The sequence below is a fragment of the Cynocephalus volans genome, chromosome 11 (genome assembly GCF_027409185.1).
Source record: "Cynocephalus volans isolate mCynVol1 chromosome 11, mCynVol1.pri, whole genome shotgun sequence".
Taxonomy (NCBI): Eukaryota; Metazoa; Chordata; class Mammalia; order Dermoptera; family Cynocephalidae; genus Cynocephalus; species Cynocephalus volans.
The window spans coordinates 66154778-66170434 of NC_084470.1; the positions used below are offsets into that span (position 1 = coordinate 66154778).

Here is a 15657-nt window from a genome sequence, read left to right on the forward strand (position 1 = left end):
TTGGGGAGGTGTTTCTTTAAGATAGGAAAGGCTTACTCCAACAGGCAGACCCATTAGGGAGGGGGGACACTGATCCTCAGTAACCAGGGTGGTTCCCTGAAAAAAAAAAAAAGCAACCACTCTGTTTAAGGTCTTCAAACTAAAAGTAATTGATTCATCCTAAGGTCAAAAGGACTGGCCAGGGCTGTCCTACTTGGGAGGCTCACTTGTTTAAAAGGGCTTTTTCACTTTTTTCCTTTGGGGGGAAATAAATCAATTTCTCATGGGTCGAATGGGCTCTGACTTTTCTCATTCAAAGTCCACTAAGATGTTTATTTTCTTCTGTTAAAAAGACCAGAACTCAAACAGATGTACCCCTTGGTTTACAGTTCCCACTAGTAGAGACACATCTGCAGTTAAAAGAGGGAAAACATTTAACAGCTCATCGGGCCTGATAAATAAGGGCCATTTCTCATGACATCTCGTAACAACAGGCCAGTTGTTTAATTTCAGGCTGTTTTCAAGCTGCAAGTCTCCATTTGATGCCTGAAGGGTCCAGATAGCACTGGACAGGCATGGTCACACTTCCTTTGAGTATTTACAGAAAAGGACTGCAAAAGCTGCCCCCAGATCAAACCAATTTCCCAACAGAAGTGAGAAATGTTTATTTCGGAAAAAAGTGAATAACAAGGCAAATTCCTACAATTTTGCTTCTGGCACAAATTGACAACTTGCATATGATGTTTAAGGAAACCATGGAGCTCTATACTGCTGTCTCCTCAAAAACAGAGAAGTCATCCTGCTAATTCTGGAGGGCAGCCTCACTGCCCTCTTTTCTCCAATCACAGCAGTCTAGAATCAGGAAGTTTAAGAAATACTGATGCAGACCCTCTCTTCTTGTTATACCTTCTCTGTCTCCAGTTGGCTGGCTCTCCTTGGAGAAATTTCTTTGTGGGCTAAAGAAGTTAAAATATCTACCATGGCTCATAATAAAACGAAAGCCAAAAATAGAAGACGAATGACCTCTTCTGAAATATTAAGGCACATTTTCTAAATTATTCATCTTAGAAGATTTCTTGCCTTTCAGATACCCTTGGGATATTTTAGCCTTGGTGCTAAAATTGAATCCTGAACTAAAGCTATCAAAGTCATGAAACCCTCAGAGTTTCTTGATCAAGGCAGTCACTGAGAAGTGTAAGTTAAGAAACCACGATAAAACTTCTGCACACACACATGGCATCAAGGCATGGGACCAGGATGGTTTTAGGAAGGTTAAAATATAAATGTTATTAGATAAAGAGAACTCACATAACAATGGTAGGATTTATAACCTTCACAACATTCTCCAAACAGTGAAACGACCTCTAATATTTGCTGCTGTGGCACTTCCTCCCTATTTTTCTGGAACACTGTGAATCGGACAGATGAGAGACCTAATTCTGCCTGGAAGAAGTCATCAAAGTAATCTGCTTTCATTACCTGCTTCATAACAAATGAAAAACACTGGGAGCTTGGGGGGAACACTTGAGTACTTACAGAAGGAAATAGAGTATAGAAAAGGGAGTGGTGGGGACTGCAGCAAAAGAGTGTGGGCCTCATCTAAATTAAATTAAACAAATGAACAACAACATTATACACCCAATAAAACACAAATTCAGTTCCAGGCCCATAAATTTATAACCCTCCTAATCTAAGGTTACAGATAATTTCTTTGTTTAATTAGGAAAGGGAATGGGTTACATAGGGATAAAGGTCAGCACATACCCAGCTCCCCTATGAAGAAGTTATTTAGGATCATATATATGCTAACATTAACAACATTTACTTATTACCTTGTTCATGAAACTACATTTTGACCATGAGATTTTTTTTTTTATAGCCTGAAAATATTTTTTTGGTGATGGACAGGAATATGGCAATCATTTTTTACTGGACTAGAAATGGTAATAATTATATTAGTAATTGACCTAAACAGATGTTAACTAGTTTTATTTTATGTGAAACTAGTAATAGTTTCCTGTGTACTTTTACTTATTTGGTTGCAAAAAGGCCATGTTACCCTTAAATTTAGTAAATTTATAATAAGAAAAAAAAAAATTTTTATGCTTTGAAGAGATAAAGCCTAAGTGTAAGTGTACATTTTATTAGGAATTTGCTATTTTATTTTTTCTGATGTGAATACAAGGTTTGCCAACAAAAAAAAGTCTAGCTAAAATGAAACTCCATCTATTATTGAAATTTATCTTCAATTAAGAACAAAGAACTTTTCTTACCCAACCCACGAGGATGGGACCAACATGTTCAGTAGAGCCATCAGGCTTCCGAACATCTCGAAGCTGACGAAGGAGCTCTGGCAAAAAACAAACAGAATGCTTATTTTGATAGGCATTCAAGGAATGGAAGACGGTTTGGAGTTATTCACATTATTACATAATCATTGACTTGTTATAAGACAACTCAATTAAGGCTACGAATCACGACTCATCCTCAGAACAAAATTATACCTTCATGTAGAGGAATGAGAGAGTCCAGTGTTCCAAAAATCTGATTCAACTCTTGTTCTGTCATGATGGAGAGTTTCAACATGGGGTCGTGATAGGCCTGCACAAGAAGGGCAAGAGATAGAAGCAAACATTTAAAATTAGAAGAAGCAAGCTGTTTATGTAAATGGCTCCCGAGAGATCCCATACAGTAATAAGACATTTGGCTCTCCCTGACAACTTCTCCCATAACACTGAAGAAATAGCATAGAGGTGTGGCAGGAGGAGAGGAGAATCCAGCATTGCCTTGAGTCTTTGTGGTTGTTGATAAATCAAAGTAGATTTTTCAAAACCTTTTTCATTCTAGAATATCATGCATCTAGGAAACAGCACAAATCATAAGTGTAGAGCAGATTCAATTCTTATAATGTTTTAAAAATCAACAAGATCCTACAGCTTGAAAAACTCCCGCTTTGTTTAAAAGTAGGTACCAGTAGGTTCTTCTTCAATTAGAACATATTTAAAATAAACAAAAAAAGATGATTGGCATACATTACTGTTGATTTGAAGCAAAGAGAGCAAAACCACTGTCAAACTTATCACTTCTTATTAAAGATAACTAAAGAAGAATACGCAGCGCACTGTAACAAAATACAAATAATACAAAAAAGAATACAAAGACTTAGATGACACAGTCCCTGCCTTCAAGGAGTTTCATAAAGCTAATTGGGAACATAAAAAAAATAAAATAAAAAGTATGGGAAATCAAATATATCTTAAAAAATAGTTTAAGATTAAAAAATAGGAAAGATACCCATCACATGATAGCAAAAAGGTATCAAACATAACTGCTCTAAAGGGTCAGAAAACTAAAGCTGGTGTAGTCAAGGGAGGTTTTGAAGATGAACTGCATGGCACAGAGAATGAAGTAATAAGTATTGTAGAAGAATGAATTAAAATTTGAGCTGGTTCCTGGTGATGGGTGGATATGGACAGTAGAAGGGAAAGGGAAAGATTTCCAGGAAGATAGGACCACCATGAGCAAAAGGATGGCAGTGAAACATTGGAAGGTGCGTGGGTTTGGGAAATCTCCATGCACGAAAGGGGAGTTAGACATATGACCAGCACAATGACTCCCAGAGGTAAATACCTTCTTTGTCCTCTCTGATCTCCTTCTCCTCCAGCCCTGCCTAAAACTCAGTTTCTTGGCTGCATCCAAGCAAAGTTTGGATGATGGCCATCTCTCAGGAATGCTAGAGGTGGGACTTCATACTAGTATAAAGTTGGACTAAAAACACTCTTAAAAGAAGGGAGGCATCCTTCTAACCGTGTGCATTCTTTGAGGAGGCTGTGAATATCAGGTGAAGGAATCTGGATTTTAGCCTGCAAGCCTGGGGGTCGCTGGAACGGAAAGGTTTTTGAGGAAGGTTTGTTGTCAAGAATATACAGGTTACAAGGCTTGGGTTTCCTTCCCCACCCCATGCACAACGTTGATTACAAAACAAGTTTCCATATTTAAGATCCTAACTTACATGATAGCATGCAATTGCCTCACTTCACCACTTTTATCCACTTTTGAGATTCAAATGACTTTATTTCCAATACACAGTTCCAGTCTCAGACATCCATACATCCTCTCCCATGGACAAGGAGGCCCTGCACATGAGACTTCTAGGACAAGGAAGTATACATAAAGCCAGGCCTCCTTTGCCACTTTCTGATTTACACTGAAGTATTCTTTGAGGTGCATTAGAGACATGCAAAGATGAACCCTTAAAAGAGCCAGGTCCAGAGAGCTATTCTGCCTTCTTTTTTGAGGCATTTTCCCTACTGCTTGTGTTTTGGTAGCAGGTTCTTCTCAATTTTTGATGACCTGTCTTAGTCAAAAAGTGGGTGCTCATTAAGCACCACTTTCAGGTTACAAAATCACTCAGAGAAAAAAAATATGAGATGACTCAAATGCCTGCTAGATTCAAATTTACCTTTTTTGCTAATTTCAAGTCTTCTATCAAGTCTTCTTCTCCTTGGGAAAGCTCAAAGATTGCCTGCAAGGAAAGATAAAACATATTCACCAAACTCTCCATTTATGAGACCAAATTCAAACAGCACCAGTTCTAGCACTCAAAGGCCCAAATCTACATATTTAAGTATACTAAAAGTATTCTCAAAAAATGAAGTTAACCTGAAGCAAATGCATGTAGTGGATAAAACCTGCAAAGAAAAGATTTTGCAAAACTTCTGCATAATGTGCTTTGCTGTTTGTGGGAGAGTTTTCACATAAGTTTCCAATCCAAGAAGTCATCTTTCATGTTACAGAACTTTGATGCAATTGAACAATAAGGAACTATTTTAGGTAAAATAATTATAGTTTGAGCCATGGATTCTGCACTCTTGTTGTGAGTGGCGATCATAAGAAGTGATTCAGGGTCTCTTCTCCATAATGGACACGGCAGAATTATTAACTGGGCCACCACAGTTTGTCTTCCTCCTACTCAACAGAAGGTGAATCTCAGCAGAAAGCTTTATTCCTACCGTTCACTTCTCTTGAGGCTGGGATTGTAGGAAGAATGCAACATTTTATCACTCTAAATAAAATCTGGTGAAGTTAATTCATTCTAAATTACTTCTCAGCCCCACAAGGTATAATAAATAAAATGATAGGAGCTGGCTGTGTGGAAGAGTATGTAAATGGACCGTTTCTAATTTGGCTCTATTAAGCCATCATAGCATAAACAGCTCTGATGTGCAGAACACTCTCACTCTCATCTGGGAGTTTAAACTATTGACAAACATTACATTGTTAAAGGACTGCAAATTTGTGATGATTTCTTTCAGGCTAGAGGGAAGGAGTGAGCAGGCTCCAGGTACACCCTCCATCCTGTGGTTGGTGGCCTAGAGGACAACGCAGGTGGAGGCCCAACCCCAGGCTGGAGGGCAGTGCATGGCGATCCCTCTCAAGGCCCAGAAAAGCATCCATGTCATGGCCTCATAGCACTCTATTTTATTTACCTTTTTATTTTGAGATAATTATATAGACTTACATGGGAAGTTGCAAAAATAGTACAGAGAGGCCCTGTGGACCCATCACCCAGCTGCCCCCAATGGTGCCATTTTACATTACTATAGTGCATTATCAAAACCAGGAATTGGATTGGCTTAATACTTACCTAGCCTTTACATGGACCTTCTTCAGATTTCCTTGTACATGTTTTACTAGAGTTCACTTGCATAGACCTGACTGTCTGACCAAATGTGGCCCCTAGGAGAGGAAAACCTTAGAACCCCACAATAGGAAATAGACCATGGGCTCTGGAGTAGGACAGGACCTGGGTTCAAATCCTGAATCTGTCATATTTCTCCCCAGGATTTTTTTCAGTGCACGTTGTTATTTTTAAAGAATTTATTTATTCATTTTTGAATAGATAATACATTTACATGGTACAAAAGTTATGGTGCACAAACGGGCACATGGTAAAAATTTTCCCTCTCCCCTCCTTCTCCTTCTTCTAGCCACCCGGTTCCCCTCCCAGGAGGCAACAATGTTGCCAGTTCCTTGGGTGTCCTTCCAGAAATATTTTACGGTCTACAAGCAATTATACATACACACACACACACACCCCATTCATTTTTACTTCTATTTTTATATTAATTATAGAATACTGTACACCCTATTTTGTGCCTTGCTTTATCCTCTTAGCCATATGCACATATCAGCACTTCTTCATGTGTTTCTACAGCTACACAGTATTTCATGTTTGGACACTCATTATTTAACCAGTTTCTAGTAATAGCTGTTCAGGCTCTTTACTGTGATAAATAATCTTGCACATACATTTTTTAACCTGTGCACAAATAGGCCTGGCAGATAAATTCCTAGAAAAGAACTGCTGAGTCAAAGAACCCAGAAAAATTTCAAGTACCCCTTTTGCCAGTGTCAGGTTCTTCACAAAATAGATACTCCAAGGATCTCACTAGACAATGCACATATGAAATGCTTAGCACAGCCTGGCACAAGCCCTGAAACAAGCCTTCCATAAAGGGTAATATTATTACTGACATTTAGGGCTATGATGCAGAAAACTTACAGGGAATGAAATGAACTGCACTCCATAGAAAATAAGCTTTCCACAAAGCTGAATCAAAATAACATAAACTGAATATTTAAAATATTATAGAAGTTGCTATCAAAATATAACTAAAATGATTATTTTTGTGAACTTCACAATCCTAGACACTTGGCTTCATCTTGCAAATTCAGATTTTCACATCCATTTCTTTTTTTTTTTTTTTTTTTTTGTCCTTTTCGTGACCAGCACTCAGCCAGTGAGTGCACCGGCCAGTTCTATATAGGATCCGAACCCGCGGTGGGAGCGTCGCAGCGCTCCCAGCGCCGCACTCTACCAAGTGCGCCACGGGCTCGGCCCACATCCATTTCTTTTTAAAGTGGGGTCACACCCACCCAGCTGGATGCTGATTTCTCAGTTCCTTCCACGCAGCCTGACACCCCCATCTGTCCTCCTCCTACAAATACAACGAAGAGTTGATTTGGAGGTAGAAGCACAGAGGCACAGAACCCAGGGTGGCTCTGGCCTGTAGTGCACCTCTGTTCCAGACACATGGCCACCTTCTAAGGTCCCAGAGCCTACCTCCTGACGTTTGATTTCCTTGGATGTAAGCATCTGATTGACGCACACATCAAAGGTCTCACTCCAAAGCTTGCTGTCTCTCCGCTTCGTGCTTGAGGGGGCGGCATTTCTGGACCAGGGCCTGGGCGCGAGGATGTCAGGGCGACTCTCACTGCGGAAGCTAATGGAGCGCTAAACAACGAGAAAAACAAACCGTCAAGGAGGCAGCAGCGGGACTGGGTGGATCCTTTGAGCAGCTTCCTGTTGCTGAAAGAACATAAATCATATAGGGGCAAAAAAGAGAGGACATTGCCAAAAGTCTTTTGGGAAGCTGGGCACTGTCTTGAACCCGTGTGCTAAGGAAAATTGGACAGGAGGCTGCTTTTGCACACGTGCTGGGAATGTTTGTTCTGTGCGCCCTGAATACTAAGTGTACTGCAGCAAGAGAACATGTCAGGCCATACTCACACATGAAGGCAGCTCTCAGATAAGCCATGAGCTCTACTTTTTCCAGTGGACATCTCCGCTTTTCAGAAGAAGGGATAACAGTAGCAGATAGCCTATTGTTTTGTTTTGTTTTGAAACATTTGTCCTATACTCCTAATCTCCTCCTCCTTCTAAGAACGGAATCCCACCATCTTTGGGTATCCCATTTCACACAGGTTGGGTGGGCTCCCCCAGACCTGACCAATAAGAACATTCCACCATCCTGATTCAGGGATGGGTATGTGATTCCTGGAAATCTGCTGAGACTAAGAGGAGAAAGAGGAAAAGAGTCTTTATTCCTTTGGGACAATGAGTTCAAGAGATAACATAGGCAGGAGCTTCCTACATTAACTGTCCTTGGCCACACAGCAGAATCTACCTGCTACAGGAGAGAATAAAGGATGCACGAATAAAGGGTGGAGGGAGCAAGCTTACCAACGCAGTTTGAGCCCCTGATCCCACTGTGCCTGAAGCCATGAAAAGCCACCCTTAGATATTTAGTTACATGGGCTAATACATTCCCATTTCTGTTTACACTTATCTGAGTTGGGGTTCTGTCAACTTAAAAAGTCCCAACTAATATACATACTAAATATCTTCTTGGCAGCAAATGATGCCTGTCCCTGAGGTATTTTCTTATTTTACAAAGAGGCCCCAGTGTAGACTTTGGGATGGTGTAACCACCCATCCACCCGTGTGGCTGAAATATACTACCACGGTGCTTTCTCATGACAAATACAAATCCTCAGAAGAAAGCTTAATGCATGCATCTTTAGTCTTCATCCTAGAAGATTTTAACACACTTAATGTCACCAAAGCAATGAGGTATTACAGTGCTCAAAAACCACATTCTTATTTAGCAGGTGTTCTGTGCCATGGCTCCCTGTGGCCTTCGGTGTGAAGTTCCAACTCCTCAGCTTGGCACAGAAGGCCTCTTGTAATCTGACCATGGTCCACATATTTAGAATCGCATCCTGCCATTCACCAATGAGTCCCCTATTCTCCAACCATACTAGACTGTCTGCTCTTCCCTAAATGCATCACACTTTACCATCTCTCTGTGCTTCCTTCAAGCTATCTTCTCTTCCTGGAATATGTTTCTTGCATTTCACAGCTGGCTAATTCCTGTCCCCAGCATATAACTCAAAGAGCATCTCCTGTAGGAAGCCTTTGACAATGTTCTCCCATCCTTCTCTCCCAGAGCAACTTGACATACCTCTGATGCAGCAATGATCACATTTTATTATACCTTATTCATCCCCTACTCTTAACTACAAACTTGCTGAGGAAAGGAATTGGTTTTGCATGTGACATGTAAACTGGTATCATGGAAGACATTCTAAGGTAGCTTCCAATTATTTTGAGATTCAAAAGAAAAATTCAAGAAAATAAAGAAAAATTTTAAGAGACCTATTCAACATATGGGCATTGTTAAATATGTTATAACTGCTGTTGACCCTTGATCAACATGGGTTTGAACTATGCAGGTCCACTTATATGCAGATTTTTTTCAATGTATTTAAAATATATTTAAGTGTTTAAAAAATGTATTTTCTCTTCCTTATGATTTGCTTAACAACATTTTCTTTTATCTAGCTTACTTTATTGTAAGAATACAGTATACAATACATATACAGAATATGTGGTAATCAACTGTTTATATTATCAGTAAGGCTTCTGGTCAACAGTAAGCCATTAGTAGTTAAGTCTGGGGGAGGTTGAAAGTTATTCTCAGATTTTTAACTGCAGGGAGAAGGGGAAGGGGAGTTGGCACCCCTAACCCCAGCACTGTTCAAGGGTCACCTGTACCTGCTGGATGGAATATTATGTATCCATCGAGACAATGCTGGGATACTTTAACAGCTAAAAACCCCTTCTATCTAAGTTTAAAATAAAATCAGGATTAAAATTCTGTATATGAACACTTTATAATTATGCAAAAAATACACATGAGCAAAGATATGAAGGAACACCATAAAATTCTTTTGTTTTTTCAAGGTGATATTATAAGTGATTTCTGTCTTACTTTACACATTTTTATGACTTAAGAGAAATGAATAAATGAAAAACGTAAAAAAGAAACTTCCAAGGGGCTTCAGGTTATTACCACAACCTTCTAAAAGCAGGAAGCTAGCTCTGTTTGTAAGTAGCAACACAAACTCCTTGGGCTGGCACAGGCATCTGCAAGCTCCCGGGCTCATTAATGAGCTCATGATCACTGGACCAGCCCTATGCAGGAGATCAAGAAAGTACTTGCACCGAATGTGTAGTTAACTAATGGCATCTCACAAATCCTCGTGATCTCCTAAAAACCGTCCCTTATAAACAATACCCAGTAACTAAATGCATGCAGATCCCGTGCACTCAGAATCAATTAGCCACAGGCACTAAGAGGTCAAAACAAGCCCAGTGAGTCATCAAGTAACTCCCTCAACTCAGTTTGCGGTTCTGATGCCGGCCAAGGTGGGAGTTAAAGAGCAGAAAGAAAGGAAAACACACAAAAAAGAAAATTCAAACTGAAACACATTTTCTACTTTCACTTGAGACAATCAACTGCCACCTTGTTACACTTTCAGTCCTTGACCAACTTCAAACTCCCTCTACTAGTGTGAAAGTAATTTATGTTAACTATACATTTTTATACATTACAAAAGTGTATAAAATTAAGTACAAACTCCCTCATTTTCCCAAATCCACTTCCTAGAAATAATCACTATTAAATTTGTTCTAGATCTTTCCAAACTTTTTCTAAGCATTTGCTAACATAAACAGAAAACAGAATGTTTTCTCTTTTTACTCAAGAATATCTTTCTACGTTAGTACATAAGAATCACTCTTTAAAAAAATTTTACTGCAGTGAAATTCATATAACACAAAGTTTACCATTTTTAAAGTGAACAATTCAGTGGCATTTAGTACATTCACAATGTTGTGCAACTACAACCTCTATCTAGTTCCAAAACATTTCCATCACCCTAAAGTCACTCACTTATCCTTTTTAATGGCTACAGAGTTAGTATCCCATGGCTTGGATGGACCACACTGATTTAATTAACCCCCAAGCGATGAACATCAAAATCGTTTCCAGCATCTGGCTATTACAAAAAGTGCCTTGGTAGGGCCGGCCCGTGGCTCACTCGGTAGAGTGCGGTGCTGATAACACCAAGGCCGCGGGTTCGGATCCTATATAGGGATGGCCGGTTTGCTCACTGGCTGAGCGTGGTGCTGACAACACCAAGCCAAGGGTTGAGATCCCCTTACCGGTCATCCTTTTAAAAAAAAAAAAAAAAAAAAAAAAAGTGCCTTGGTGAACACACTTTGTGTATTTTTTTTTTTTTTTTTTTTTTGTCTTTTTCGTGACCGACACTCAGCCAGTGAGTGCACAGGCCAGTCCTATATAGGATCCAAACCCGCGGCGGGAGCGTCGCTGCGCTCCCAGTGCCGCACTCTCCCGAGTGCGCCACGGGCTTGGCCCTAAGGCAGATTCCTTAAAGAGAATTCGTTGGTCTAAGAAGTATCAACATTTTAATATTTGATATGTACTGCCAAATTGACCTTCAGACAGGCAGTTCAACTTTATATTCTCAGGTGTGTGATAATGTACTTTATTCATACTCTCATCAACAAGGTATTATCTGATAGGCAAAACAACTATACCTTAAATTGAATTTCATATTTTGAATGTAAGATTGAGCACATTTTTATGCATTTATTGAAAAATTTCCCAGAGAGGTGGAGATTTTCTTTTGTTGCAGCATGTGGAGAGAGAGAATGGTGAGCTACACTTAGTGCTATCACAAAGGATTCCGCATTTTGTTTCTTTAGTGAATGCTGGGCTCAGCGTACCATGGGGGATATCACAGAGGGTTCTTTATGTACCTGCTTGGCTCTTCTGATTTGTCCTCCCTGATCCTCACAACCACCCTGCAACCTGGGGGTTTATTTCCATTTACTGAGGAGGAAACTGAAGCTCAGGAAGGCTAAGGCACTTGCCCAAGTAGGACTCAAAATCAGATCTGCTTGGTTTCAAAGCCCGAGCTCACAATGGGGACTGAACCTGTTGTTGACATGCAAATCATGCACTGTGAGGAGGATTCAATAAAACTGGATCCAGCTCCTGTCTTCTAGGAATTTAACTAGTTAGAGAGACATTTAGTTTGCTCAGTTTTAGGAATACTGACTCATCTTCGACCAAACTTCAGATTTACACCTTTAGTTAGACTGGATGAAAACGAACTTTTTTTTTCTTACTCCACTCAGCAGGGGGGAGGATGGTGAAAGGAAGAATTCCAAAGGAGGAATAAAGCAAGCCAGTCGGATGTGTGGTCAGCAGCTGACTGGCCCTGGGGAAGAGGGACAGTTGCTGGCCTCCTCTGGGGACAGTGCCTCGGCCACAGGCAGGTGTTCACATGACATGAGCTTCAACCTTACCAGTCATCAGTACAACCGGGGATGATAATATGGGAGGATTGGGATTGGGAGGAGGGGCATGTGACTATTGCTGAAGAAAAAACTCAAGGAAGAGGGTGCTTCTTGAGAGAGAGCAGCCACATCCCTTTCAGTGTCCCCACCACTGCCCGTCCCCCTCCCTGCTTTATTTTTTCTACATGTGCCCTATGATCTCATTTACAGATTTGTTTATCTCTGACGTCTGTTTCCTCCCAATAAAACGTAAGCTCCTTGGAAGAAGGGATATCTCTATGCTCTGTTCGCGGATGGACTCATTAGCAACCGGCACATAGTAGGACCTCAGCAACTTTTGCTTAATGAATGAATTGTATGCTGATAGGTGCTGGGCATGGTGAGGGGAACTTTAGAGCCCTGCTATACCCTAGAAGTAAAGATTCTTCCCTCCATTTTACAGATGTGGAAACTTCAGGCTCACAGAAGATGACACTTTGCAGCTAATGAGTGGTGCTCCAGAATTTAAACCCAGATCGTCAGTGGGGAACTCAGAATGGCAATCCAGGTCTGGTCTTTTTCAGGACTAACTCTCCAATTTTTAACCAATATCCTACTCTGCTTACTCTAGTGTGGTGGGGTGCATGCACCCAAGTAGAGGAGTTTTAAGCTACTTCTTAGTCTGTAGAAGGGTTTCTCAACCTTGCCACCACTAACATTTTGGACTAAAAAATTCTTTATTGTGGGGGCCGTGCTATGCATTGTAGGATGTTTAGTGGCATCTGTGGCCTCTCACCACTAAGTGCTAGTAGCACCCCCACAACAGCTGTGACTGCCAAAACATCTCCAGACATTGCCAAATGTCCCCTGGGGTGAGGAACAATGGTCCACCTCAAAGTGACGGACCTGACCTTGGGAAGGACCACATAAAAACAGAAACATGTACATTGATCCCCCCCCCCCCCCCGCAGCTGTGGGGATTCTGGGACTGAAATAAAAAATGTTCCAGGATAAGCAAGTTTCCATGCAGGAATTTGGCTTAGCAAATGAGCCAAAAACCCAAAGCTCAAAGTTGCTGGCAGCTAAAACAACAATGGCCATAACAGACACAGATAATGCAGATTTAGGAAATGGGTGCTCCTGTTTATGCCTAAGCTGGGTGTGTAGAAAAGATGCTGCAGGTGCAAAGAGGACTGTCTGTTGGGTGGGAAAAGGAGGCCCCTTTACATGTGTCAGAGGAAATATAAACCCAGCAGCTAGACATGGTGGGAGAGATTTAATTTGTTAATGCCTCCTGTTCAGCGGGGTGCTCCCTCACCCTTTTCCAAAAAACAGAAGGTTTTCACGGCCAAAGATAATATGCTCCAATAAAGAGAATTGAAGCCAGGGAAATTCTCTACACTTACCACTCTGAGTTTATTGCTATTTTGTAGCAGATGGTGTATTATTAAATAGATTGGAGGTTTTTTTGGGTGGTGGGCTGTAAGAGGAAAACACGTTCCTACGTTGCCACTGCCATGAGTTAAACCAAAACGTACAATGGTTATGGCTGGGATGGGAAAATGTTCTCGAACAGCATCCCGGAGTAGTCTCCCATGAGGCTTGATTGGAGCAATTAACTTCAAGTGAGAAGTAACACTTCCCAGCTGGGTGGCCTCCATCACATTTGAGCCTCATGCTAATCCTAGGAGAGGCACTAGGCAGGTTCTTGTATTTTTCCCCTTTTAATAGGTGAGAAATTCAAGGACCAGAGGATAAAGTGACTGGCACAAGATTAAGTGTTGGAAAAGGAACTGAATCCAATTGTTCGACTTCAAAACACAGATTTGGGTTAAGAACACAGGCTTTGGAGTAAAACAGACACAACTTTAAGACAGCTTGATGGCTGAGGGACCTTGGAAAAGGTCATCTCTCTGGGTCTGTTTCCTCATCTGTAAAAGGGGCATAATAATAAGTGCCTCATAAAGTTGTAGTGAGGACTGGCTATGATAAAGTATGTCAAAGCCTTAGCCAAGTGCCTGGAACTTGGTAGCAGGAGATGTTACACCATTGACTGTACTGTCACCATTAGTGCCTGTCTGTAGGCTTTCATTCATTTGCAAACAGCAGACACATCTCTGAACTACTTGGACCAGAGAGCTCTTGGACGGCCCTCCATTAGGATTATTTGTAGGGGGAGAAAAAAACCATCAGCAGGACAGTGTTATTTATAAAAGTAAAAGCTGTAGCAACAGCCTAAAATGGCCAACAATAGAGATTAGTTAAACTACAGTGAACCATAAAATGGACTATTATATGGCTGTTAAAAACATTCTTTTTGAGAAAAGCTTAATCATAAGGGGAAAACCTCATATGTAGAGTTAAGGGAGAAAAGGAAGTTCACAATTTAAAGTACCAAATAATAAGGGCCTGACCGTGGCTCACTCGGGAGAGTGCGGTGCTGGTAACACCAAGGCCACAGGTTCGGATCCTATACAGAGATGGCCGGTTTGCTCACTGGCTGAGCGTGGTGCTGACAACACCAAACCAAGGGTTAAGATCCCCTTACCGGTCATCTTTAAAAAAAAAAAAGTACCAAATAATGTTAACAGTGGTTACACCCCTAGATAGTGGGACTATGGATGATTTCAATTTTCATCTTCATAATTCTCTACATTTTCCAGACTTTCCATAATGAGGAGATATTAACTAAGAAAAAAAATCAGTTGACAAATGTGCATGATCATGAACACTTGAGTTAGAAGTAGCACTATAAACATAAAATCACATATATAGAATCTGGTTCAGATTAATGCATATTAAAAACTTGTTAAAAGGGCACCCAATTAATTCATAATCAATAAAAGTCAAACCCCAAAGACCCAGTGCAAGGAAAAACCTTTCTGTAGCTGGGAGATATTGTGAGTAGAATGAATGGAAGGCTGAAGCAAATATTTGGTTTAAGTGTGGAGAAAATATTATACAGTTTGCTTGGTGAAAGCCAAAAATTAGGAAGCCTTCCAGAGGCTTGGGGCAGCAGCCCAGCCATCTTCATCTGGCACCATAAAATGGATTTTTGCATGATAACATCAATGACAAATATTCCAGGAGCTGAAATGGAAATGATGAGTCTCCCTGTCACAGAAGGTAAACAAAGAGTAAGGAACAGCAGCGAGATGGATGCTCCAGCTCGAAAGTCTGGCAAGTACCTTTAGATCCTGGTAAACTGCAGGCTTTCTTATGACCAATCTTTGGCTTTTCGCAAGAAGCCTATCACAGGAGACACATTCTGAACACCCTACAGAATCCCAGCTCCAGTACTTACTGGCTATGTTACCTTCAGGTCTCTCCTTATAAAGTGGTGATTAGTCCTATCTTGCAGAGTTTTGGAGGAGATGACAAGAGGCCATGAACATAAAGTACTTTGTACAGAACCTGGCTCATTGCAGATACTCAACTAATGTGAGTTGTTATTACTAAATAAAAATGACAAGCTGTAAATTACAACAATCAACTATTTACAATGGCCTACTATTACTCCAGGAATAGGAAAGAACAGCAGAGAATCAGGAGTTCCTCTTGATATGGAATTCAGGTCCCTTCTCAGCTACACTCTTACCTTCTAGACTGAAAGGTAGTCTGGTTTCTGGTTGCTTCCCCCAACACATATAAGGGCGTATGTATGCACACTCTTCCCACCCCCAGCA

General features: G+C 40.7%; 1 protein-coding gene across 2 annotated transcripts in view; it reads right to left on the reverse strand.

The window, feature by feature from the left end:
- Nucleotides 1–15657, reverse strand: part of ARHGEF3 (Rho guanine nucleotide exchange factor 3) — a 63371-nt gene that overhangs the window by 15317 nt on the left and 32397 nt on the right. For both annotated transcript variants that reach the window (XM_063114179.1, XM_063114180.1), the window contains exons 3-6: nt 7106–7276; nt 4442–4504; nt 2484–2580; nt 2253–2329 (exon numbers count right to left, since the gene is read on the reverse strand). In XM_063114179.1, the coding sequence (XP_062970249.1) occupies nt 2253–2329; nt 2484–2580; nt 4442–4504; nt 7106–7276 (408 nt within the window). The remainder of the gene's footprint in view (nt 1–2252; nt 2330–2483; nt 2581–4441; nt 4505–7105; nt 7277–15657) is intronic.